A 26619-nucleotide genomic window follows, 5' to 3' on the forward strand; every position below is an offset into this window, starting at 1 on the left:
CACTGCTGCAATCAGTTGCATCAGCCAACAACTGAATCTGCCTGTCTGCAATCCATCTCCTCGGTGAGCAACTCAATCTGCCTGCCTCCAATTGGGTAAGTAAATGGGGGGGGAGCTTTAAAAAATAGTTAATTGGGGTTTTTTTAAGGAGTTTTTTTTTTTTAGACAGCAATTTAAAGTTAAGGAAGTTTTAAATTTAGCTCTTTTATCTAAAACAGGTCTCCAACCTTAGTAACTTTAAAGCTTGTGAACTTCAACTCCCAGAATTTCTAGCCAGCTTGTGCACAGTCACTCACGCCCTTGTGACGTCTCGTCTGGATTACTGCAATGCTCTCTACATGGGGCTCCCTTTGAGGGCATCCGGAGGCTTCAGTTAGTCCAGAATGCAGCTGCGCGGGTGATAGAGGGAGCCCCTCGTGGCTCCCGTGTGACACCTATCCTGCGCAGGCTGCGCTGGCTACCTGTGGCCTTCCGGGTGCGCTTCAAGGTGTTGGTGAACGTCTTCAAAGCGCTCCATGGCATAGGGCCGGGCTATTTACGGGACCGCCTGCTGCTACCGAATACCTCTCACCAACCCGTGCGCTCTCACAGAGAGGGACTCCTCAGGGTGCCGTCGGCGCGACACTGTCGTCTGGCGATGCCCAGGGGAAGGGCCTTCTCTGTGGGGGCTCCCGCCCTCTGGAACGAACTCCCCCCAGGACTCCGTCAACTTCCGGACCTCCGAACCTTTCGTCGCGAGCTCAAAACTTACTTATTCATCTGCGCTGGACTGGGTTAGTTTTAAATTTATGGGTTTTTAATGGGTTTTTATCCTAAATTTTTAATCTTGGCCAATTTAATAAGTTTTTTAATTGTATCTTAATCGTATTTATATTGTATTATTGTGTATTTTTTACCTGGCTGTGAACCGCCCTGAGTCCTTCGGGAGAAGGGCGGTATAAAAATTTAAATAATAATAATAATAATAATAATAATAATAATAATAATAATAATAATAATAATAATAATAATAATAATAATAATAATAATAAATACATTCATATCCCTACATAGTTTTAAGTTCCTTGAATGCAGCTTCAAAAAATGAAGCAATCTAATTTTGCATAATTCTAATTGAAAACTTTAAAGCTTGTTTAACATATAATGGCTTGGTCTTCATATTATGTTAAGGTATAGAAAGGTTTTTATTTGCTTGGATAAAACCAACATTGGTGTATGGTTTAGTCTTATGTGGAAACTAACTAATGAATATAGATATTGCATTCATATCCTGATTTTTCTTTGGAAATTCAAGTTGACATCTATGGAGCTGTTTTCTCATGTTATATCCAACACAACGATCATGTCCAATATGTTAAGCTGAGAAAGAGCAACTTGATAAAACAGATCCAAGTATATTGTGGAATGTGAATCATTCAGTTTTGGTTGATTCAGTAAATAATAATTAAACATAGCATATCAACTCAATGGTTGTGGTTAGTTGACACCTCATGTTGATTAAAAAGAAAGAAAAAAATTACAAATGTTTTCTTTGATTTACTGTAGACAATACTAGCCTTTGGTTTAGCATTGCATTTGATCCATCCCATTGCCAGATCAATCAGCAAAATGCTTTGGATTGTTTGCAAGTTATGTGTTTTGCTTAACAAATAACTAGATCTTTCAAAGTATGTTTTGGGTAATACCTTTTGATAGCATCGAATAATGTTATTTCATTTTTAGCCTTACTTAGAATCTCTGCTGTGACTTTTAAGTTTTTTTATTTATTTATTTATTTATTTATTTATTTATTTATTTTCAGATTTTTATACCACCCTTCTTTGAAGACTCATGCTGACATCAGCTGGATGCAAAAAATAAAAAAAAGAGAAGGAGGAGGAGGAGATTATAATTTTAATTGAATTCTAGCTGTAAGTAATGAAATTATATATGACCTTAAAGTTTTCCCCAAATTTCCAAATATAAACTATGCAGAAAATGAATACTTTATCTTTGTAGGTTTCTATAGATGCTATATCCTTGAGGCTTGTGGAAGAGTTATGAAGTAGCAAACAATGCAAAAGTCATATAGACAGATTATTTGTAAAGCATAAAAAAGACAATTTCATTTAAATACACTGGTTTGAAATTTTATATATATTTGAGTCTACTTATAGCTAAGTCATAATGTATTTTTGGTTTAGTTTCATTGTGCTGGGTGAACCTCACTTTGTGTGGTGTAAATATGACTGATTGCTTAACTATGATTTGTATAGTCTAGTGTAGCAGTTGAATCTAGACATTGCCTTCCTGGACAAGGTATAAAAGAGCAGTTCATTGTACAGCATATTTGTTCAGTTCAATCAATGGAATTACTTCAATGTCAGCATTACATTGAAGGCTCTACTATTGCCATAGAATGTTGATGGTGCAAATTGTTGATGGAAGAATGGGGTCATATAATTGGCAGCCCCATGGCAACCATTGTGAGGTCATGAGAGCAACTAGAAGATCCTTGCCCTACCTGGAGAGCCAGTTGGCTTGTAGATAGTAGATGTTTCCTGGTGTGGTACAGGCAAGAAAATCTGTGCTCATACCAGATATTGACTCCCAATCTATAATGGCCAACATTGTGGTAAAGACCATCTGGCAATCCAAGGAAATAAATGAGGCCGGAGACACACCAACAGGTATTGAAAGTCGGGCCCAGAGCAGCAAGGATCAGCTTGGAAAAACTACTAGCATCAAGGGCTTTCCCAAAAAAAAGAAAGCCGTCTCTTTCCATGGGTGAGTGACCTGGGAAGAGAAAGGGTAGAAGTGAAATTCGGTGCAATAGTTGTAGCAAGTAAAAACCTACAGGAAAGGGGGATGCAGAGTAGTATTTCTCTTTGCTTATAGATGGTTTCAGGCTCAGTTCCAGGTATCTGGAAAGGCCTCTTGGAAGACATTATGCAACACCTCCTTTTTCTCCTTAAATTCATGAAGAGCTGCTGCCATGAGATCCCAGCTTTGTTGGTACTACAACTCCCAGAACTTATAGTCTGCATAAAGCTGGCAAGAATAATGAATATTTGTAGTCTAACACTGGGCTTAAGTGGATAATGAATCTCATATGATCTAAATAAGATACTACCACAGTGGTTATTGCTGAAAGCTCTGGCCAGGCATTGTGAAAAACCATTTAGATTTTTTTCCAGACTATCTGTGAGATAGGTTTGTTTGTATGTAAATAGGTGGATGGGTGGCATTAATTGCAGTGATCATTGTTTCATAAGTGAGTGATTCTTGTTGGTAATGCCAAGGGAAGAAACAAAACCCTTGGGCATTTTTATACGCAGTGCCTCAGGACTTTATTACTTCCTCTATCCTATTTAAAAGTAACCACTAGGAAAGGCCATTTCTTGGTTTGGAGTACAACAATATCTTTCCGATATCTAGCTTTGAACTGAACAGGTAATGCATTTTCTCCCAGTGTGCGAAAAGTGAGGGATTGAATGGAATGGAATGAAACAAGGTGAAATTGAATCAAAGCAAGAGGGTGTTACTGCTTCTTCAGAAACAATGGAGCTCCTGTGTTGGGTTTAGAAAGGACCACATTCCTTGATGAAGCTAGTGTGAAAATGGAGATCCTGCTATTTGATTAACAAGTGGATTTTTTTTTCTCTTTACCAGAGAAGACTTTGCACAATGTTGCCTTTGCATTTCTTGTGGGATGGGAGATCTTGGCAATAATCATAGTTATAACATTGATTATTCCAATATAGGAATAATTAAAAGGGCTGCCTTTTAAAATGTCCTAAAACTAGTTGGTGCTCATTGGCTGGGAGTTCAATCCATTTCAATAGAATAGCATTGTCCTGTGGTTCTGCATTGATTAACATTTTTTTGTAGAAAATGCTGCTTTTGATCTATGAGGCCTTTGTGCTGCTTTATGAACCATCTTCTTCAAATAGATACAGTGCATCCTATTTGGAAAGAGTTTCTCTCCCACTTCAAGAAATGATGGGCATAAGAGCCTTTTTGAGAGTTACCCTGTCTTTTGGAACAGTTTGCCCTCCCTCCCCCTGTTCTGTTTGATTTTATTGGATAAATAGAGTGTTGACTTGGGGGAAGGATATAAGTGATGGAATAAATAAGACTAGATACCCTATCAATGTGTTGCAATTTAATTCTCAAAATTTTCAGAGCAATATTCCAGGATTTCAATACAGTAATCCCTTAAATTGAGAATGTTGAAGACCAACACACACATAAAAACATCATATTTGGGAGAGCTGAGCTATGATTTCATATTGATTTGATATTTTCATATATCAATATTTATTTGCGCATGAAAGCTTAGTAGAATAAAACTAATACCAGCCATGGGTTGCTCTTAGTTTTCAAAAGAATATTATCAAATAATATATTAGCCATTGAGGCATCATAAGGCTTGTTGTTATATTAAAGTAATACTTCAATCTCTCTGCAATATATTATGTAAGAAAAAAAATAGTCAACAGCTGAATCTAAGGATAACGTGTATCCTTTTTCCCACCCAGAGTCGAGCCCCATTTTACTAGTGAAAGTCCCAATCTGAATTTGAAGCGTTCTTCTGCTTGCACTAATGTTTCTCTTCTGAATCTAACTGATGGGGAACGTGATGATTCCACCACGGAGAATGAATCCACAGATGACGGAGGCTTACCAGGGGGAGCAGGAGGCGAAAGACGGGATCCTCTATTTCCCATCAAGCCAGCTTGGTCAGAAGATGAAGATGATACTTCCAACCAGCAGGTGAGGCAATGAGTCACAATTCTATATACTTGTTGCTGCTTTCCTAGATAATTAACTTGTCCTGAGTTAGTATTTTTCTAATAATAGACAAGGAAAAAAACCACATTCATCCCACTGTTTGTGTAATTCTTCATTCCTCGTTTATTTTCTGCACATGGCCTTTTAGGGTCTGTCAAATTTTTCCACTTTCAATTCCAAACATTAGGGGTGCTCAAAAGTTGTGACATGCCTTGGGGATTGTAAAGATATTTTGGTTATTTTAATATAATTTAGATATGCTTGATAAATAACTACATAAATATAACATTTTAATATTTTGTTGCATTTACTGTATATCATTCCAAAGATTTCTTTCTTTACATTGCAACAAGGAAGTTTCTACTTTATGGCTCTTGTGTCCCAAAAATATGCCACTAATTTCTTCTGTCACTTTCAGTAATGAATTTCGTAGGTCCCTAAGAAAACCTTCCAGTTGACACTGAGACTGAAATAAATTATTCGAAAGTGTGAAGTCAGGAATAAGTTGATGATGATTTGCTTGATCTTCTTATATTCTTTCCCAACAGGAAGTGAGCAATAGTGGCCTTTTGCGAGCCAAGGACTCCATTACCAGTCTCAAGGAAAGGACATCTAAGGTCAACCACCATCTTCAGAATCTGCAGGTCTGTTTTTTTGTGGTGGTTTTTTTTTTTTAATAGACTGAATAGCTGAACAGTTACATTTCCACATTGACCATGTCTGCTTCTGCTTTAATAGTCAGGAATGTAGAATGAATTTTTTTAAGGCTGCCAATGCAAGAATGCTTTGTTCTGACTTTTTTTTATTTATTTATTTATTTTGTCACAACATTATATACAGGAATATATATTGAAAGGAAACAATAGGACAGGAACGGTAGGCACTTTTGTGCACTTATGCACGCCCCTTATAGTCCTCTTAGGGACGGGGTGAGGTCAATGGTAGACAGTTTTTGGTTAAAGCTTTTAGGAGTTGGAGAGGAGACCACTGAGTCAGGTAGTGTATTCCAAGCATTAACAACTCTGTTACTGAAGTCATATTTTCTGCAATCAAGATTGAAGCAGTTGACATTAAGTTTGTGTTAGGTTCGGGAAGTAACGAGGCTGGAGACCAGGGTAGTGACAACAGCTCTTTAATATATGGTGAACCCAGCAACAGGCTGGGGGAAAAACCTCTCCTTTTATACAGTTCTACTGGAGGCTTCGTCCAATCAGCAACGTGCTGATTTCCCGCTCAAATATTTAAAGGCACAACTGTTAATACATAACACTCCTCCCCTCCCAGAAAACACTTGGTCTTATTTACATATTTATTTACATGTTATTTTTCGACGTAGTCACGCAAATAACCTGGGCGTCTCCTAGTTCTTTCTGACCTGCGCGGTTCAGTTCTGGGTGGTGTTTCGAGCTGGTCGGAGGGGCTGTTTTCTCCTCCCAGCTCTTTCTCTGGGCCGTCGGGCTCTGGATTATTGGCCGACTCTTTTTCTTGGCCATCCGGCCTTGGATTAATTTTGGGATTTGCCTTGCTGTTTCCTGCGGGACCTGATGGCGTCGCTGGAACTCTGGGACCTCAGCTAAGTCTTGCGCCTCCCCCGGGTCATTGTCAGCTGTGGATTCAAAGTGGTATTGGTCATTACCTGTCTCTGTTGGTTCGGTTTGGTCAGTTATTCGTTTCCTTAACTGATCTATGTGGCGCCGCCACATTCGGTTGTCTGGTAGCTCTACCACATACGATTTTGGCCCTGTTACTCTTGTTACTTGTCCTGCGAGCCAACTAGGGCCGTCCCCATAGTTTCGGCCCCACACCCGGTCGCCTATGCTCAATTCCCTTGTTTTTTCTAGCTCCCCTTGTAACGCTCGGGTGTGTAATGGGGGTTCAAACGGTCAAGTGGGCACCGGAGTTTTCGTCCCATTAGCAATTCGGCTGGGCTTTTCCCAGTGGCTGTGCTTGGGGTTCTATGCTGGACGGCTAGGAAAAAGTCTATTTTTGTTTGCCAGTCACCTGGCTTGAGCCTGGACAATGCCTCCTTAGCGCTCCGGACGGAACGCTCTGCAAGGCCATTCGACAGGGTGGAAAGGTGCAGAGAGGCATGTCGGATGCCTTCCTCTGCCAGGTACTCTTCAAACTGGGCTGCCGTGAATTGGGGCCCATTGTCGGACACCAGAGTGTCCGGCAACCCGTGAGTTGCGAATAGGTGGCGCAGGGTTGTGATTACTGTTTCGGCTGTGGTGGACTTCATAAGTATGATCTCTAACCATTTGGAAAATGCGTCCACCACCACTAGGAATGTTTGGCCGTGAAAGGGGCCAGCAAAGTCAATGTGGATTCTTGACCAAGGCCCTTGGGGCTTTTCCCATTCTCTGACTGGGGCTGTTGGGGGTAGCGGTCTGGACTCTTGGCAAGCTTGGCATTTCCCTACCCTCTCAGCAATCTCTGCGTCCATGAGTGGCCACCATACATAGCTCCTAGCTAACCCCTTCATCCTCACGATGCCTGGGTGACCCTCGTGGAGGAGGTCCAATACCTGCCCTTAACTTAACAGGAATTATTACACGATCACCCCATAACAGGCACCCCTTGAGCCGAGAGCTCATCACGTTTCTTAACAAATTCTTTGAACCGTTCGCCCGGCGCAGCGGCCACCCTCTGTACCCAACCGAGTACAGTCCTTAACACAATGTCCCGGTATGATGCCCGAGCCACTTCCTTTGATGTGACTGGGCCAGAGTCCAACGAGTCAATAAGGAGGATGGGTGTCCCGGAGTGGGATCTTCGGTCGCCCCGGCAGTGGGCATCGGCTCAAAGCGCCTGCATGCCCCACTTCTTTTCCCGGTCGATGCTGCAGCTTGTATGAGTAAGCGGCTAAAATATAGTCCATCGAGTCAAACGTGGCGACAGTGCCACAGGTGTTGGCGGTCGCCAGCCAGTAGTCCCAATAACGGTCTGTGGTCAGTCACAATTTCAAAATTCCGCCCAAAGACATACTCATGGAATTTTTTGACCCCTGATACAATGGCCAATGCTTCTTTGTCTAATTGGCTGTAGTTCCTCTCTGGGGAGGACATCGTTCTAGAGTAGAACGCTATAGGGGCTTCTGTGCCGTTTGAAGGCTATGGCTGAGTACAGCCCCCACCCCATAAGGTGACGCATCGCAAACCAGCACTAGGGGTAGTGAGTCGTGATATTGGATGAGCAGGCTATCACTTGAGAGCAGGTTCTTGACTGCTTCAAAAGCCCTATTTTCTGACTTTCCCCAAGACCAAACAGTATTTTTCCGTAAGAGCCTAAGCAGCGGTTCCGCAACGGTTGCTTTGTTCTTTAAAAAGACCGCGTATAAATTTACCAATCCCAGGAATGCCTGCAGCTCTGCTTTGTTTTTGGGCGCTGGAGCCTTCCTAATTGCCTTAACCTTGCTCTCAGTAGGGTGAATTTTCTTGTCTATCCGTAGCCCAAGAAATCGACCGATTCGACCCCTATCTGACATTTATTTGTCTTGACTTTTAATCCGCTGTCCGGAAAATGCTCAAGACCTTTCTTAACCGCCTCCCCAATTCCTCCATGTTTTCCCTGAAATTAGGACATCATCAAGTAGGAACTACCCTGGGAGCCCTTGCAGTAGTCGTTCCATCAGGTTTTGGAACAGCCCTGGTGCCACACTAACCCCAAATTGCAATCGGTGCACTTGAATGCCCCCTGTGCGTCACAATCGTTTGGGCTTCGCTGTGCGGGCGTCTACTGGCAGTTGTTGGTAGGCTTGGGCCAAGTCTAACTTTGCAAAGACTTGCCCTTGCCCCAAGGAGTGCAATAAATGTTGCACCACGGAACCGGCACGCGCTTTTCTGTAAGGCTTTGTTAAGCGCCGCCTTGTAGTCAGCGCAAATTCTAATTGACCCGTCCGACTTGATTGGGGTGACGATTGGCGCCTCCCACTTTGCGTGATCGACTGGCACCAAAACCCCTGATTTATGAGCTTGTCCAGCTCCTTATCAATTTTGGTTTTAGGGCAAAGGACTCTCCTCGCCTTAAGCCTAATGGGGGCTACCTGGGGGTCTAAGTTGAAGGAAATAGGGGTCCCCTTGTACTTGCCCAGGCAGTCCTTGAAGACATCTTCGAACTCGTTAAAGAGAATGTCTTTCAAATTGCAGTCACTTCTGTAGATGCCAGTCACTCCCATGCCCAGGGCACGAAACCAGTCTAGTCCCAACAGACTGGGCAGAGTTCCTTCGACGATTGTGATGGGCAGGGTCTTTTTGTGAGGGCCGAACTCGACTCGGACGGAGGTGGTCCCTCGAACAGGGATGCGATTCCCCTGGTAGTCGTGCACTCGTAGCCGCTGTGCTTGCAAATGGCGCTTCGCGACGGACGGCAGTGACTTCGCCAGGGTGTCCCAGGACATGATGGTGATCGCTGATCCCGTGTCTACTTCAAGCCTGCACCGTACTCCCTCGATCTTGGGCTTTGTAAAAATCTTCTTTTCCACTTTGGTTGAGGCGCGCCTATAATGACAGTCGTTTGGTTAGACTTCGCGCTTTCTTGTTTGAACCAATCGGGCCGCCTTTCCGGTTCCGCTTTGATTGGCCGATTTGAATTTTCGGCGGAAGGTTGGGCCGCTCTGCAAACCTGAGCTAAGTGTCCTTTCTTCCCACACCGCCGCATGTTGCGCCTTTAAACCTGCAGCGTTGGCGCTGATGCTGCCCTCCGCAGCTTCCGCACTCGCCACGGTCCTCAGTGTCGCGCTTCGGTCCGGCAGACCTCTTCCTCATCCTCGCCTCACCTTCGGATTCGGACTGAATCTCCTCCTGGTGTACTGGCGCTGGCTTTGCGCCGCCTTTGGATTGAAGAGGCTTTGCAGAGTCTCTGCTGCTTTAGTAGACATTTCGTGTGCTCTGGCCTCGTCCAGAGCGGTGGCTAGTGTCAGGTTGCTCCTGGCTAGCAGTCGCCGCCGAGGCGGATGTCCTTGACCCCTCGGATGAGTTGCTCGAGTAGCACTCGCCTAAGTCTCGGTATCCACAGTCCTTGGACGCCTTCTCAACGCGGCCATGTAGTCACCGATGGACTCGCCTCCATCTGTCTCGTTCTCCGAATTCAACCGCTGCACGTATTTGGACGGCGCCGGTGCGAAATGGTTCTTCAGCAAAGTCTGCAGAGTCGGCCACGATACCGATTGTATCGGGCGTTGGCTCTGCCAGGGCTTCCGCAATCTCGACACTCGGCCCGCAATGGCTTAGGAAGTAAGCCCGTTTGCGGTTATCAGGGATCCCCTGTAGTTCGTTGGCTTCTAGAAAGCTTTCGAAACGGGTCATATATGTTCCCCATTTCTCCTTGCCCGGGTTGTACGGTGCGGGTGGCGTGTTTGCCATTTCCGCGTTTCTGCCCTGAGTTTGCTGGGTTCGGAACTAGCGTGCTTCAGCTCGGTTCTGGTTCTCCTTAGCCTCGAGATCCCACCTTCGTCGCCAATGTTAGGTTCGGGAAGTAACGAGGCTGGAGACCAGGGTAGTGACAACAGCTCTTTAATATATGGTGAACCCAGCAACAGGCTGGGGGAAAAACCTCTCCTTTTATACAGTTCTACTGGAGGCTTCGTCCAATCAGCAACGTGCTGATTTCCCGCTCAAATATTTAAAGGCACAACTGTTAATACATAACAGTTTGAATCTGTTGTTTGCTCTTGTATTATTGCTATTGAAGCTGAAGAAGTCTTTAACAGGAAAGACGTTGCAATAGATGATTCTGTGTGTTAAACACAGGTCTTGTCGGAGTCGGCGGAGTTCTAAATTCTCTAATCCCAGGATTTCAAGTCTGGTGGAATAAGGTATTTTGTTGTTTACAGAGGAGCAGAGAACTCTTCTTGTAAAATATTTTTTGACTCGTTCAATTGTATTAATGTCAGAGATGTGGTATGGGTTCCAGACAGATGAGCTGTATTCAAGAATGGGTCTGGCAAATGTTTTGAATGCTCTGGTTAGTAGTGTAGAGTTTTTGGAAAAGAAGCTATGCAGAATTAGGTTTACAACTCTTAGAGCCTTTTTTGCTATGTAGTTGTCCTGTCAAAGACTACTTCAGCTTTAATTGCAATAATACTAGAGCAACTAATAGATTTAAACTTAATGTCAACCGCTTTAATCTAGATTGCAGAAAATATGACTTCTGTAACAGAATCATCAGTGCTTGGAATACTTTACCTGACTCTGTGGTCTCTTCTCATAATCCTAAAAGCTTTAACCAAAAACTTTCTACTATTGACCTCACCCCATTCCTAAGAGGACCATAAGGGGTGTGCATAAGCGCACAAACGTGCCTACCATTCCTGTCCTATTGTTTTTCTTTTCTTCTTCCTATATATATATATGCTTATACCTCCTTATATTTACTCATATATGTGTTTATATACTATATAATCTTTTTGTATGATACCTACATATATTGTTGTGACAAAATAAATAAATAAATAACTCCAAGGTCTTTGACAGGGTGGGGGGTCATCTGTAAGATAATGTTCATTAAGCTTGTACTTAGTGTTTGGGTTCTTTTTTCCAATATGTAAGACTGAGCATTTGCTGGTTGAGATTTGGTGTTGCCAAGTTTTAGACCAATTGGATACAAAATCTAGGTCTTTTTGAAGGGTATTACTATTGTTGGTGGTGTTAAATAGTTTGACATTGTCAGCAAAGAGGACACAATAACTTGAGATATGGTCACAGAGATCATTTATGTATAGTATGAAGAGCGTTGGTCCAAGAACGCTATCTTGAGGAACGCCACTTTTGACAGGGACAGGATTTGATAGAGCATTGCCAATTTTGACCACTTGTTGTCTGTTTGACAGGAAAGCAGTTATCCAATTGTGAAGGGGTCCTGAAATGCCATAGGATTTTAGTTTTAGGAGAAGTTTATCATGTACTACTGAGTCAAAAGCTTTGCAGAAGTCTATGTAGATTGCATCTATTGCTTTGCCTTTATCAAGATTAGTAGTCCATATGTTTTTGCAGTGGAGAAGTTGTAAGTTACATGATAATTTTTTCTGAAACCAAATTGTTTATTAGAGAGTAGGTTGTTTGTTTCTAGGTGGAGGGTTATGGATTGGTTGATGATAAATTCCATTACTTTGCAGGTGACGCAGCATAGAGAGATAGGTCTGTAATTTTCAACTAGGCTGGGATCTCCTTTTTGAAGATAGGGATGACTGTGGCTAGAGACCAAAGTTTGGGAAGGGAACCAGTCTTGAAAGTTTTATCGAAGATTATGCTTAGGGGTTCTGCTATATTAGTGGAAAGTTTTTTTAAGAAGTATGCACATAGTCCATCAGGTCCAATAGATAAAGATGGTTTCAGTTTGGGAAGAGCTTTTTCAACATAATCTTCTGTGAAGTCTATATGAGTTAAGTCGTTGTAATCTTTGTTAGTACGATTGGGGAATGTCGGATATGAGCCATCACTGTTAACAAAGACTGAGCCAAAGAATGTGTTAAATAGGTTTGCTTTAACTGTTTCATCATTATATTCATTGCCGTTATATTCTCTTAGTGATGGGATGGATCTTGATTCTTTAAGTTTATTGTAAACAAAATTATAGAAAGCATGATTAGAATTAGTACGCAGAAGATCTTCTTCTTGCTTTGTGTGGTAAATGGTGCATTCAGTTTTTATTTGGCTGCAAATATTTCTGTAGCGGTTTTTGAAGTTTGCTACATGGCCTTTTTTGTTTCTTTCCCAGAGGGATTTTTTTTTGGATTGAAGTTTCTTTATTGATATGGGTAATTTGTTTTTTTTTAATTTTGGTGGTGATTTGTGGTGCGTATTGTTTGATGATTCTATTGATTTCTAGTAGGAAAATTCTGTAGTGGTCTTCAGCAGTTATACAGGTTGAAAATAGATTTTGCCAGTCAAGATATGAGAGATTGTTGTTTATGAGGTCATAGCTGGCTTTTTTGAAATTGTAGTTAGGAGTACTATTATTATGACGATTTATGTGAGGGCTTATATTGAGACAAAAGTCTATCATGCAGTGGTCACTGTTGGAAAAGGGTTCTTTTATTTGTAGTCCATAAATTAAGTTTGTGTTATTGCAAAAGATGAGGTCAAGGCAGTTGTTGAGTCTTGTATTGTTATTTACTAGTTGTTCAAGACCTAGGTCTGTAACAGTGTTGTATAGTGTAGTATGGATTGGTTCAGTTGTACATTCATTTGTTATCCAGTTAATAAAAGGTAGATTTAGGTCACCCAGGAAGATGAGAGGATATGGGCAAGAGGTAGCCCATGTTAGAAGTGTGGTTAACTTATTTGCGTGATCGATGTCGTAGTCAGGTGCTCTGTAGCATAGTAAGAATCGAAGTGTGGTGTTAATGGACAAGTCGCATACTTACTGGGTGAATTTGAGGGAGAAGGTGCTAAATTCTGTCCATCTTGTTGTAAAATCAGATTGGACTTTGTCTTCATTTTGCCTTCATGCCTTGGGTTTATTGCTATTGTTTAATTTTTAAAAAATAATATTGTTGGCAAAAAATCTAGTTTAAAATTGAAAAGCAAGGGTAGATATGTTGATCCTTAAGAAAATTAATTCATAATTAGGCATTTTGCCTAGAACCATTTAAATTGACATAACATATTGTGCAAGCATTTGAGTTCTCCAGTACTCTTAATCAAACAGAATTATATTAAAAAAGCAGAAGATACAGTGTTGGTGGGAAAAGGTAGGGTTGGAATGAGGGAAAAGGTTTAAAAGTAGACTATGCATATTATCCACAAGAATAACATTTGCCAGTTTGCTTGTCAGCTTATGTACAATTCCTATTTTAGTTTTTAGTGATATTGCCATCACTTAGGCTTGTTGGTTTGGGATTTTATATACATGTCTCTGCTCAAATAGTGTGACAGCACATGTAACTCAGTGGTGAAATCTGCTGGCTGTGCATGTACACTGCATGTGTGCATGTGCAGTGCACACCACACACAAAATGCGAGGTGTGCCTGCGCACAAAGTGCACGCCAAAATGAGGCATGGGGTAAGTAGAATAGGGTGTGTGGGGGTAATCAGCTGTGGCGCACAATGTTTTTTTTTACTTTTAAAAGCATTTGTTTTATAACCTATTCGGTTGAATAGGTTGTAAAAAATGCTTTTAAAAGTAAAAAAAAGTCTCTGACGATCGCACGGCTCATCTGTGATCATCAGAGCCTCTTTGTTTACTTTTACTTTTAAAAGCATTTTTTACAACCTATTCACCCGAATAGGTTGTTTAAAAAAATGTTTTTAAAAGGTTAAAAAAAGGCTCTGACACTCGCGCGGCTCAGCTGTGATTGTCAGAGCCTTTTTTTTAACCTTTTAAAAGCATTTTTTAAAAGAAGTGGCAAATGGGAAAGCAGGCAATTGGGTGGGCATGGGCAGGGGGGCAGGGATTTTTGCTACCGGTTCTCTGAACCACCCGCCGCCATTGCTACCAGATCGGCCAATCCGGTCCGAATCGGGAGCATTTCATCCCTGAGGCAGAGCATTTTCTAGAATTGCCCAACCATCTTGGTGCCCAAAAAACAAAAATGAGCATGGCTGTATGTAACTTAGTAGCCCTGGACAATGCTATGAAGATGCTAGATGAGTGGGGCAGAGCTTTCCTAAGAAGTTCGGAAGAGAGTTTTCATTTGTTCCATCTGATCCACACCAAAGACAAGGCAGCAGCCTGCAGCTGAGGTACTTCTGTGTCAAAGCAGCCCGCACAGGTATGGAAGGACATTTGAGTCAGCTGGTTTCATTTGGCTGAATTTTCCTTACAAAGAAGAAGAAGAACTTTGTTGATTGTTTTGAACCCACTAGAGAAGTAACCGAAGAGGCATTTAGATCAAGGGTGAAAGCCAATTGGTTTAGTGGTTAAGGTAGTGGTCAAACTCAAGGCCCGCAGGCCGGATCCGACCCATGGGGTGCTTAGATCTGGCCTGTGGGGCCACCCTGGAAACAGCGAAGGACCGGCCTGTGGTGCCTCTGCCAGCAAAAACAGTGCTTGGGAGGGCTGTGCGTGACCCTCACAAGCTCCATTTTCACTTTTTTAAAAAAAGAAACACAACACTGGTTGCAAGTCCATATTAGCTGATTCCATTTTTTGTTTCCTTCTTGGCTTCTAAGTTTTTTTCTTGTTCCTTAAAATCTCTTATAGGAAAGCTGCCGAAAGGTGACAAAATCTGTGGAGGATGCTGAAATTAAGACCAGTGTGCTGGAAGAAAATTCAGCCCTCTTGGAGGTGAGGGAGAAGATTTGAGACTTGCAGGAATATGGGGTGGTATCAAGAGTGCAAGTAATTCACAGCATTTGGAAAGGTAACAAAGCTGCTATGAGTTAGTAGATTGATGGAGAACAGTTGTCAGAAAGTAAGATTATAAGCAGAATCTATTATCTTGGGTGACCGCACATAAGGAACCAAGACTGGTTTCCTCTAGCATGAACAGAGGCTGCAATTCAAGTTCCTAGATCTTTTGGTAGCAAAATAGAAACAAAAGCAATTTTCTGTGGAGATTTTCAAAGATCAGACTACTGGACTGGATCGGTCATCTGACCAGCTTTCTGCCACTTACCACCTTTCCATCTATCCCTTTTAAATCTTTTCCTCTTTGTCAAGGGATTCTTTTCAGATATTAAAAAATATGGACCATTTAGCAAAAGGCAGCCATTGTCGCAAAGAAAGCTTACAATTAAGTTCCACAGGCAACTATAAGAAGTTATTCTTTGTTAGGCTGGCCTACAGCATAAGATAATTTTTTTAGGGAAAATTTGAAGAGCTATACACGAGAAAAACAAGCTCCTTCAATCATGCTTGATGCCTTTTAGTATAATGTTTTTGGAACAATATGATGGTGTTTTGTTGTTACCTTTTCTAGAATTTTCTTTTTAAATTCTGTCTTACCAGGATTGTTAAACTTTGGGTTGGCACTGAAGGGAAAATTGCTCTAATCTTATCCCACTCTTACATGTAGAAACTCATTTTGCCAGTCTCTTCCTCTCTACTGCTCAGGCTACTTCACAGGGGTATTGTTGCCAGAAACCAGAATCAGAGCTAAATTTGCTAGTTGGAGCTTCTGAATAAATGCTGGGGTAGAATTTTAATAAATCATTATTTATTGTCATAAGAATTCCTGATGGGCTGAGTTATTACAGATTTGACTCTCCGTATCTGTCAGAATTAGTCAAGTTGCTACTCTCTGTAGATTCTTAGATGAAAGGTGCAATGGTTATAAAACAATATTGCAAACTTAGTGTTGTCTTTTTGCTAAGTTTCTGGCATAATATCGTTCCTTCTTTATATGCCTCAACTGCTTCAGCTGTTTGTCCCTTTATTTACCTTTTTATTAAATTGAAAAGGATGGGATCACTCCCAAAGAAAACTACACCAAACTGCCTTCTTTTGTGGATGCACTGTATTTTCCTCCAAATCTGTTGGATTACAACAGCTAACCCAGCTAGACTGATTGGGAATTATAAGGGTTGTAATAATTATACTCAATACCAAATAAATGTTACTGTTTCCCTGTCACTTCCCCCACTCTGTTTAGGAGAAACTGCGTAACTTGCAGCAACAAGTTCAAGTAGAAGACTTTCGTTGGTAAGACCTCATAGCAGTTGCAGGAATAGGGGTGGCAAGTGGGGTCTCCAAACAACTTTTGGACTTAATAGGCAGAATAGTAACGGTACCCTCAATATCAGCCATCTATGAAGAGAGTGATGCTGTTTGGTTGGCATCTAATGGGAAGTGGCCAATTGTGAGCAGGTCTTGGGGATAAGATGGGCATAGTTGAAAAACCAAGCATGGCTTCCACCTTGACTTGCCTTGCTCTGCTGGGAGAGATCAGCTACTGTGAAGAGAGAGTGGAAGAGCCTTGGTTTTGGTAGAAGCACCAACCCATCAACCTGGTCTCTTTCCATCACTTTTCACTCTAGGAAATGTATGCTGGAGCTGGCCCAGAAGGAGGCATTGCGACTGTTGGCCCAGCTGGGAGTACGCTTGGAAGGGGTTCTTCCCCAGCGGGAAAGGACACAGGTGGAACAAGGCCAGGAGCTCAGGATGCTGCGGGAGGAACTGGATGAAGTCTCTACCACGTATGTGCCTCTCCTGAGGCTTCCCTTTCTCCCCTCCAAGGAGCCCACTTTTTCCCAGCAAAGAAAAGGCCAGATTTTAGAGATGAAGTAAACATAACCCATTATTTATTGTATCCTAGAGTAAAATACAATGAGAGCTTCAATTAGATAACTTTTGCTAATGTTCCTAGTGGTGGGGTTTGCTCCCTACATTCTTATAGTAGAACTTTTTCCTCCTAGAGTTTTATTTTAGAAAAGTTGAATACAACTTCCATGATCATCACTTGGTATTAAAAGTTATAATTATTTGTAGCTCTGTAATCCAGTAGGGAAGATTAGTATATTACTAATAATAGCCTTGTTGTCCTGGAACGTGTCCTGATCACTATGATTTTTCCTTTTAAAAAGTGAGGTTTTCTAGTGTTTATGAATCTTCCAAGAGCAAGTTTCATGAATGTGCTTATGGTCTCTTGGCCTTTTTCTTCAGCAAGTTTTGTTTAATTCTACCAAATTCTTTGCTTAAAAAATACCAGGGGGTGCAAAAATTCCGATTCAGAATAAAAGAGGGTGAGTCCTTTAGTATATTTTTAATAAAGATACACAATTCTAGATAAAATTCCATACTGAGTCTCTCCCCCATGCCCCATTGTAATGATGGGATAAGAGAGAATAAAATACAGGGGGCACAGGGAATCTGTAGCATCTCCTGGAACACAAATGCCTCCAAACCAGAAAATCACCATTCTTCTGCCAACCTATGATGTGAGAGGACTGTGTAAAAAGGGATGCTCCAATCTTAAGACCTGATCCAGAGATAAGAAAGTCTATCAGTCTATGTGGCAGGCAAAATTACATTTCTCTGAATTGTTACAGGGCTATGAATTTGGAAATTTGCCCTTTTACTTACAACTACTTTCTTTTATGCCAGGGCAAAACGGACTTCAGTATCTCTCACTCAGCTTCGGGCAGACCTGGATGGCCTTCTAGAAGATATATCCCGACATCTTGCAACACTGAAGAATATGGAAGCATCTGACCGGCCTCCTAATTGTGCTAGATGTTCCAGGTACCTAGTTAAACTTCTGGGTCAGAATTGAAGAATACCGTCCAACTTGTTAATGAGAATCAGAAGGCTAGACTGAGGAAGAATATGGAGATTAGGGCAAAGTTGGGTTTGATTTTTCCTGATTTCACACAGGTCAGTGTCATAAAGCCTCTAAGTAATGTTTTGTTTAATCACAATTTATTAAAAAGCATTACAGGTAGTCCTCAACTTATGGTCATAACTTAACCTGGTATTATGGTTGCAAGTCATGGTGGCTGTTAAATTGATTATTGCATGACTGCATCCAATTTTATCTTTTTTGCAGAGGTCCTTAAGGAAATGCTATGGTAATTAAGTTAAACCATAGTCTTAAATGAATCCATTTTATTGTTGGGTGTTTTTTTTTTGCTAGTAACCAGATATAAATGCCAGAAATCAGCAAGAAACTTGAAAAATTTAGAGCAAACAACTCTAAATGTGAGTGATACTATTGTTAAGTGAGGGCTCCTCATATTGGCTACATTCACACATTAAGCTATAAATCATAGTTGGGCCTGGATTGCTGGTTGAATTCCCAACTTGCTGGTGTTCTGTAGGAAGTCTTCCAATGACTTTCTTATCCAAGGATGTGTCAGAGAGATTGTTGAAGACAGAAGAAATTATTAAAAAGTAGAAATATCTTTTACCTCTGGAACTCGGGTTCCAATTCCCGCATTATTTGGCTTTTTTTGACTCAAAAATATATATAGTACATTCTTCATTGTTTTTGGCATATGGGACTTGGCAAAACCTAGGGTTTGTAATTTCTAAGGACCACAAAAGCTAAGATAAAACCAAACATAGCATATTATGGCTTAGCATGATTGACTGATTACATCAATTTAACAGCTTCCCAGTTGGCACATGGATCCAGGCAATATACATCAATAGAAAACAAATCCCCAACATTAAAACAGAATAAAACATTCCCAAAGTAGTTTCATCTAATCAAAACAAATCCACAAACAGTCCAATGACACAAAATCTTTCATTTTGTGTTTGGTGAAAAAGCAAAACTTGGCAAATTTAAGCTGTATGAATTTCAGAATCCTGAGCCAATTCCTGATTCTCAAGCCAAGCATGAGTTGAAATCCAGCCAGCTTAAAGTTGCCAAGGTTGAGAAATGCTCTTACTGGATGGCCATGATGTATCAGGACAGCTACAAACTTTAAGATTTTTCTATCAAGGACTATCCAGAATTTTTGCTTAGTCTATGAACTGTATGTCAAATTAGAAATATTGACTTGATAATATAGATTTCCTTTCATAGACCAGCAAGTAATTGCAGTTTTCCAGTTTACAGAAGAGAAGGTTCAGTATTACAGAAGCAAGTGAATTGACTACTCACATAAAGAGTTAATTGGCTGCTGCTGAAAATGCAGTTTTCTACAAAATCCAGTCTCTGGCATTGGCTTTAGATTCCTAAGAACATCTGTTTTCATTTTTTAAAAAAAAGTTCAAGTTGCTAAAGCTCATGTAATTGGCATGCATATTTAGAAGAATCAAGAAGAGTTGGGCTTTAAAATGGATGCTTTTAACTCTCTTTCCAGCTTAGATGTTTCATACATGTATTGCCTACGTCCTCTCTTTTCTTCTAACGGTATTTTGAGACCACTCTATCAGTTCTGGAAAAGGGGGAATTTGTCCTAAAGTAATATTAAATTGGATTAGGGCTGCTTTGTCATATTTACAGTATATTAAATAAGCTCACTTCCAGATATACCTTATATTTATGTTATTTTCAATGCAGCAAATTGCGCTCTTCTGACATTGCGTGGAGGGAGTTTCCTTGACTCTGTATCTGGGCTGCTTCTCTCTCTTTCAAGATTTAAACCTATCATATTTTCTACATTGACTATGTAAATGGCATCCCTTCTTTTCTTTTTTTCTTTTTCACTTCTTGATTCCCGCCCACAGCTACAGCATTGTGAATACAGAGGTGCTGCGAAAGATGTTTGAACATGCGATGGCACCCATTTTGGAGGAGCTGAAGCAGCGGACCCAATCAGAAGGCATATGCCCCAGCTGCCAGCGTTTGCAGAAGACGATGACACAGTGAGGCACAGAGTAGACTAACCCCAGACCCTCCTGCCCCCAATAAAATGTTTCCAGAGTGCAGTCTTTCTGGAGCATTTTTCCGATCCTAAGTTGATGCAGGCCAGATCGAGATGGCCTTGTACTGGGAAGTCTGGAGGCAGGTCCTTGGCTATGGACGTACAGTCTGCAAAGCTGCCTTATCCTGAATCCTATTTCCATTCTAATTGGACATCAGTTCATCAAAATTTCTTTCAGAAGTGTTTCTAAATACTACTAAAAATATTTTGAGAGCTTGAAAAATGAACCAGTGATCTTCAGTGGGCAAAGCACAATAGCTTTGTCACTAAGCTTTTCTTCCTCTCATCTTAGCTAATACAGGGAAATCCAGAGTCAGAGATCATAGTCCAAGAGTTAAATGCAGCTTCTGAAAATCCTGGATGTACTTTCCTGAGCACTTCTATTAGTACTGAATGGTAAATTTAATATGACTGAAAATGAAAGTCATTACATTGACAGGGAATAATCAACAGTATTAATTGTAATGATAAGTGTTCATTAAATTTTGTTTTGTCCTGGCCCTGTTGATTTTGACAAGTGTAGCCTCCATATATTTTTCCAAGTCCAAATGTGACTCAGAGGTGAATAACGCTGCAAATTGCTCAGCTATAGTTTTGCATTAGCTTCTGATTGAGTGGTCTTCCTGTTTACTTCCATGTTGCTCTATTTCTCATTTCCATCTTTCCTATAAATATTTTTTTGTATTTTGTAGAAAGGACAATAGCGTTGAGGTTGGTGTAGGACAGTGAACTAACTTTGGGAAGTAGAAAAAACCTTTCCATGTCCAGCTGAATAAATCTAAAGGCATTCACAAAAAGTGAATTATAGCTGTTGCAACATATTGCCTGTTCAAGCTTCAGGTGTTGAGATACGTGTGCTCAGAACACAGTCTTTCTTTTCATTAATAGGCAAATTAGTATATGTGTGTCTCCAGTTTTCTCTTCACTTTTATTGCAAAGCTTAAAGTTGCCAAGGTTGAGAAATGCTCTTACTGGATGGCCATGATGTATCAGGACAGCTACAAACTTTAAGATTTTTCTATCAAGGACTATCCAGAATTTTTGCTTAGTCTATGAACTGTATGTCAAATTAGAAATATTGACTTGATAATATAGATTTCCTTTCATAGACCAGCAAGTAATTGCAGTTTTCCAGTTTACAGAAGAGAAGGTTCAGTATTACAGAAGCAAGTGAATTGACTACTCACATAAAGAGTTAATTGGCTGCTGCTGAAAATGCAGTTTTCTACAAAATCCAGTCTCTGGCATTGGCTTTAGATTCCTAAGAACATCTGTTTTCATTTTTTAAAAAAAAGTTCAAGTTGCTAAAGCTCATGTAATTGGCATGCATATTTAGAAGAATCAAGAAGAGTTGGGCTTTAAAATGGATGCTTTTTAACTCTCTTTCCAGCTTAGATGTTTCATACATGTATTGCCTACGTCCTCTCTTTTCTTCTAACGGTATTTTGAGACCACTCTATCAGTTCTGGAAAAGGGGGAATTTGTCCTAAAGTAATATTAAATTGGATTAGGGCTGCTTTGTCATATTTACAGTATATTAAATAAGCTCACTTCCAGATATACCTTATATTTATGTTATTTTCAATGCAGCAAATTGCGCTCTTCTGACATTGCGTGGAGGGAGTTTCCTTGACTCTGTATCTGGGCTGCTTCTCTCTCTTTCAAGATTTAAACCTATCATATTTTCTACATTGACTATGTAAATGGCATCCCTTCTTTTCTTTTTTTCTTTTTCACTTCTTGATTCCCGCCCACAGCTACAGCATTGTGAATACAGAGGTGCTGCGAAAGATGTTTGAACATGCGATGGCACCCATTTTGGAGGAGCTGAAGCAGCGGACCCAATCAGAAGGCATATGCCCCAGCTGCCAGCGTTTGCAGAAGACGATGACACAGTGAGGCACAGAGTAGACTAACCCCAGACCCTCCTGCCCCCAATAAAATGTTTCCAGAGTGCAGTCTTTCTGGAGCATTTTTCCGATCCTAAGTTGATGCAGGCCAGATCGAGATGGCCTTGTACTGGGAAGTCTGGAGGCAGGTCCTTGGCTATGGACGTACAGTCTGCAAAGCTGCCTTATCCTGAATCCTATTTCCATTCTAATTGGACATCAGTTCATCAAAATTTCTTTCAGAAGTGTTTCTAAATACTACTAAAAATATTTTGAGAGCTTGAAAAATGAACCAGTGATCTTCAGTGGGCAAAGCACAATAGCTTTGTCACTAAGCTTTTCTTCCTCTCATCTTAGCTAATACAGGGAAATCCAGAGTCAGAGATCATAGTCCAAGAGTTAAATGCAGCTTCTGAAAATCCTGGATGTACTTTCCTGAGCACTTCTATTAGTACTGAATGGTAAATTTAATATGACTGAAAATGAAAGTCATTACATTGACAGGGAATAATCAACAGTATTAATTGTAATGATAAGTGTTCATTAAATTTTGTTTTGTCCTGGCCCTGTTGATTTTGACAAGTGTAGCCTCCATATATTTTTCCAAGTCCAAATGTGACTCAGAGGTGAATAACGCTGCAAATTGCTCAGCTATAGTTTTGCATTAGCTTCTGATTGAGTGGTCTTCCTGTTTACTTCCATGTTGCTCTATTTCTCATTTCCATCTTTCCTATAAATATTTTTTTGTATTTTGTAGAAAGGACAATAGCGTTGAGGTTGGTGTAGGACAGTGAACTAACTTTGGGAAGTAGAAAAAACCTTTCCATGTCCAGCTGAATAAATCTAAAGGCATTCACAAAAAGTGAATTATAGCTGTTGCAACATATTGCCTGTTCAAGCTTCAGGTGTTGAGATACGTGTGCTCAGAACACAGTCTTTCTTTTCATTAATAGGCAAATTAGTATATGTGTGTCTCCAGTTTTCTCTTCACTTTTATTGCAAAGCTTAAAGTTTAGAATGTCAGTTTTGTTCTATTTTATTTATGCATTTTTTGAATATATAGAAATCCATCATTTTTGCAGTTATTTATTCCATGGACATAGTATCTTAGTCTTTTGGTGGTTTTATGAAGGATAATTTCCAACTTATGTCCTAATTTTAAAAGTCCTTTGTAATTGATCTGTCTCTTCCCAGATATTTCTGTAAGGTGAAATAGGGGGGAAGTCTGAGAAATAGTAGGGTGGAAGAAAAGGAAAAAGAATCACTGACGAGTTTCTAAATAAAATTATATAAGAAGAGAAATTTAGTTTTGCTCTTTCTTTCCCTTCCAGCTTCTTGTGTCAGATAGCTGAAATTGTCAAGAGAACACTAGCATTTGGCTGGGGCAGGCATTATTTGTTTAACCATTTTAAATCCTTCTGCAGCCTTGTAACTAGGCTAGCCGTCTTCAGCAAATTGTTGTTTTATGTCAGAGCATTTTACAGGATAAAAAAAGCTGAGCATCAGCTATTGCAAATACAGCTGAGCTATAATGAGTCTCTTGATAGCCCACAAGTTAAGACCAGTAATGGAAAGGCACCAAAATGGTGGTTCCAAGTATTTCCCCTCTTCAGAGATAAACATGTACTAGGAATGCTACTTGTGTTGGTTATAATTAACTGCCAAATGTCAGAAATATGTATGTTACAGGTACTTAGATTCATTTAGCAACCATTCAGTTATGACAGTGCTAAAAAAAGTGATTTACTATGATACCCTTACAATCATTGCATATCCCTGTGGTTATGTGATCAAAATTGGCTTCTTTGCAACCAGCATGTATTTATGACAGTTGCAGTTTCCTGGATGTTGAGGGCATAAAAGGTTGTAAAATCAGGTGCACCTCACTTAATGTCTGCCTCACTTAGTGACGGAGATGCCAGTCCCAATTGTGGTTGTCAGTTGGAGTCTACCTGTATCTGCTGTTCTGGGGACAGGGAGTGAAGCTAAAAGGTATGAGTCATTTTAAAAATAAACTCAATTCTCACCCCCATTTGATATCCCTTGCCATTTCTCTGTGTATGATTTCTCCTAAGCCATCCAAAATATAAATTAAAAGTGAAACTTTCAGCTGCTTAATATTTGCTCAACCCTGCACTAAGCTAAACTAAACTATGAATAGTTTTTTTTAAAAAGCTATCTTGTAGTTGAACCATAGTGGTAGTGGTTAGAATGCAGTACTGCAGGCTAATCCTGCTGACTCTCGATTGCCAGCAGTTTGGTTCTCTCTGGCTCCAGGTTGACTCAGCCTTCCATCCTTCCGAGGTTGGTAAAATGAGCCCAGATTGTTGGGGGCAATATGCTAACTCTGTAAACTGCTTAGAGAGGGCTGTAAAAGCTCTGTGAAGTGGTATATAAATCTGCTATTGCTATTATATTCCAAAGAGCTTCCTACACTACATAGTCTGTATGTAATTCACAGCATAACCTTTGAATTTTCAGTACTGGGCTTCACATATATACATAATCACTTGCTTTAGATTCTCATTGGTTGCCATTGTTTTTTACACATTACGTACTAAACTCGGAAGACCAGGGGTGGGAGGAGAGCTAATGTTTCCCTTATAAGGACTGTCGTATCTGCAGGAGCCAATAGCTCTCAGCCTCAAGCATTACCACTCAGTAAAGTGATCTGATCCATTAGATCCAAATCTATCCTTTAGTATTTTTTCTATGACTTTGCTGTTCCCATCACTTGCTACAGTCACAGGTCTGACCGTGCCTTGTGACCCAATGCATGCAAGCCATCAGGTGGCAATAGAGTCCTGCAGAGACAGTTCTGGGAGAATGCAGGCTGCTTTTCCCTGTGGTACTTTGCTCTCTTAGGTCAAACCGCTGACTTTGTTTGCTTGGTGACCTACAGCGTCATGATTACAAGTATTACACCTATGATTTGCTTGGCACGATGCCCCAATGGGTTAATGAGTTCTGTAGGCCTTCCTTTTCTCCAACATCTAATAATTGCTCTGATCTCAATGGAAGCAGGATCTGGAACAGCCTTGGAGGCTCATGCACAAACAGAAGCGCTGTTGTAAGACCCACCTTAAACAAGTATGCCCAAGAGCATGCCATCCAAATGCCAAGCACTGTCCCAATCTAATAAGTTTGCATTCAATGCAATTAAGGAGCTGAAAAACATCTTGCTATGAACGCTCAGAAGATAATGAAGTGCAAAAGCTTTTTGGAAGTTGCATGAAAACAGTAAATCTGAATAAGTGATCATAATACTATCTATTTTCCTAACTGTAGTCTGGCCGTGCCACATTTTTAACAGTTTCCCTAATAAGTTAAGCCCTTATATTTAAAAAAATGGTCTTCAAATCACAGTTGCAGAAATTATGCAAAAGGATGGTAGCCAAAACTACTTGCTAAAGTCCCTGGAGAGGAGAAGTCTGGCTTATCTGCTAAAAGGACATTTAAAAGAGGCAGCATTGAGCACTTCTGCAAGTGAGGCCTCTCTTCAAAACCTCTGGGTTTTTAAACATGCTCCTTATCACTTTCCAACCCTTCAGTTGACCAAAACCAGACATTTTTGGCAAGAACTCCCACTCTGGAGTTTTATTAACATTTATAATACTAAGAGATAGACCAATTGATCTGACTTACATTAAGATTCCTTTCCCCTACATTGAATTCATACTGATTTCCTCAGACATTAAAGGGTAAGAATGAGGAATTCAGTTCTCAAAAATATCATCCATCATCCTATTTGAAGCACTTTATAGGAATAGTATAATCACAGCCACAGGGACTGAGTCCTTCATATATGAAGCACAGAATAGGCAGGCAACAAACCAATGGTCTGAAGTGGCTGGAGCACAGGAAGAAGAGATTCTTAGCAGCTGGTTGCAAATGGCTGAGGAGGCACAGCTTCAGAAAATCCACGTGGGAGTTTGGAGCAGAAACCTCAATCAGCTAAGCTCCCAACTTTTCTGTTCTAATCCAGCAACAGATGTTTCTTCATCCACAAACAAGCCTTGGTTAGCAATCTTCCCCATCAGATCTTTAGGAAATACAGAAATGTGGGCAGGGTGAATAAGAACCCTTATTTGCCTAGAGATCTGTGGTATTTGATATACAGTAGAATCCAGGTCTTTAAATCCAAAGATGAACTCCACTGTACTTGCAGACTTCTTCAGGACTGGCCCCTGGGTATCCCCTCCCCCCCCTTTCCAAAAATCCCTGCTGATTAGTGAACAAAAAACACACTCAACATGTGTCATTGATAACTAACTGTACAATATTGCTGGCATTTATTCAGTCACTTGCCAGCTGTGGCATGGGCAGTGTGGTTTGTTTGGAAAAGGTTCAAGATGTCATTCATGGCTTTCCGGATATTAAACCCAAAACGGTGTGCATCCTGTAGGAAAGAGGAAGAAAGATAAAGAAATTAAGATAAGAAAATAGAATACACATATCAGTGAAATTTCAAACCATAGACTTACATAGATAAAACATCCAAGCAAGATTCAAATTGTATCATCTTAATAAGGGATGAGCATTAGAAGACAGGCAAACACCTTCGTATTTTGTGGCTGGGGAGGAGGGAGTTCCCCAGGCAAACTGACTGGGAATTTTTGGGAACAGACAGCTAATCTATATCTATACAACCTAATTGTATGGGTTCCAAAACAATTAGTTGCTTGCTTATGCTTTGCATAACATA

General features: G+C 40.6%; 2 protein-coding genes across 8 annotated transcripts in view; one reads left to right on the plus strand and one right to left on the minus strand.

The window, feature by feature from the left end:
- Window positions 1–2599: 2599 nt before the first annotated feature.
- LOC131198180 (testis-specific serine kinase substrate-like) lies at window positions 2600–21924 on the plus strand. The gene is given in 10 exon segments (XM_058182679.1): window positions 2600–2766; window positions 4521–4755; window positions 5322–5417; window positions 14915–14998; window positions 16305–16492; window positions 16494–16596; window positions 16685–16848; window positions 17756–17893; window positions 19829–19966; window positions 21783–21924. Coding segments are annotated over 10 exon segments (1455 nt in total).
- CPT1C (carnitine palmitoyltransferase 1C) overlaps window positions 21315–26619 on the minus strand; it is a 43842-nt gene continuing 38537 nt past the window's right edge. For all 7 annotated transcript variants that reach the window (XM_058180158.1, XM_058180155.1, XM_058180157.1 and 4 more), the window contains one exon: window positions 21315–26313. In XM_058180158.1, the coding sequence (XP_058036141.1) occupies window positions 26215–26313 (99 nt within the window). In that variant the 3' untranslated portion in view covers window positions 21315–26214. The remainder of the gene's footprint in view (window positions 26314–26619) is intronic.

The sequence above is a fragment of the Ahaetulla prasina genome, chromosome 4, assembly GCF_028640845.1.
Source record: "Ahaetulla prasina isolate Xishuangbanna chromosome 4, ASM2864084v1, whole genome shotgun sequence".
NCBI lineage: Eukaryota > Metazoa > Chordata > Lepidosauria > Squamata > Colubridae > Ahaetulla > Ahaetulla prasina.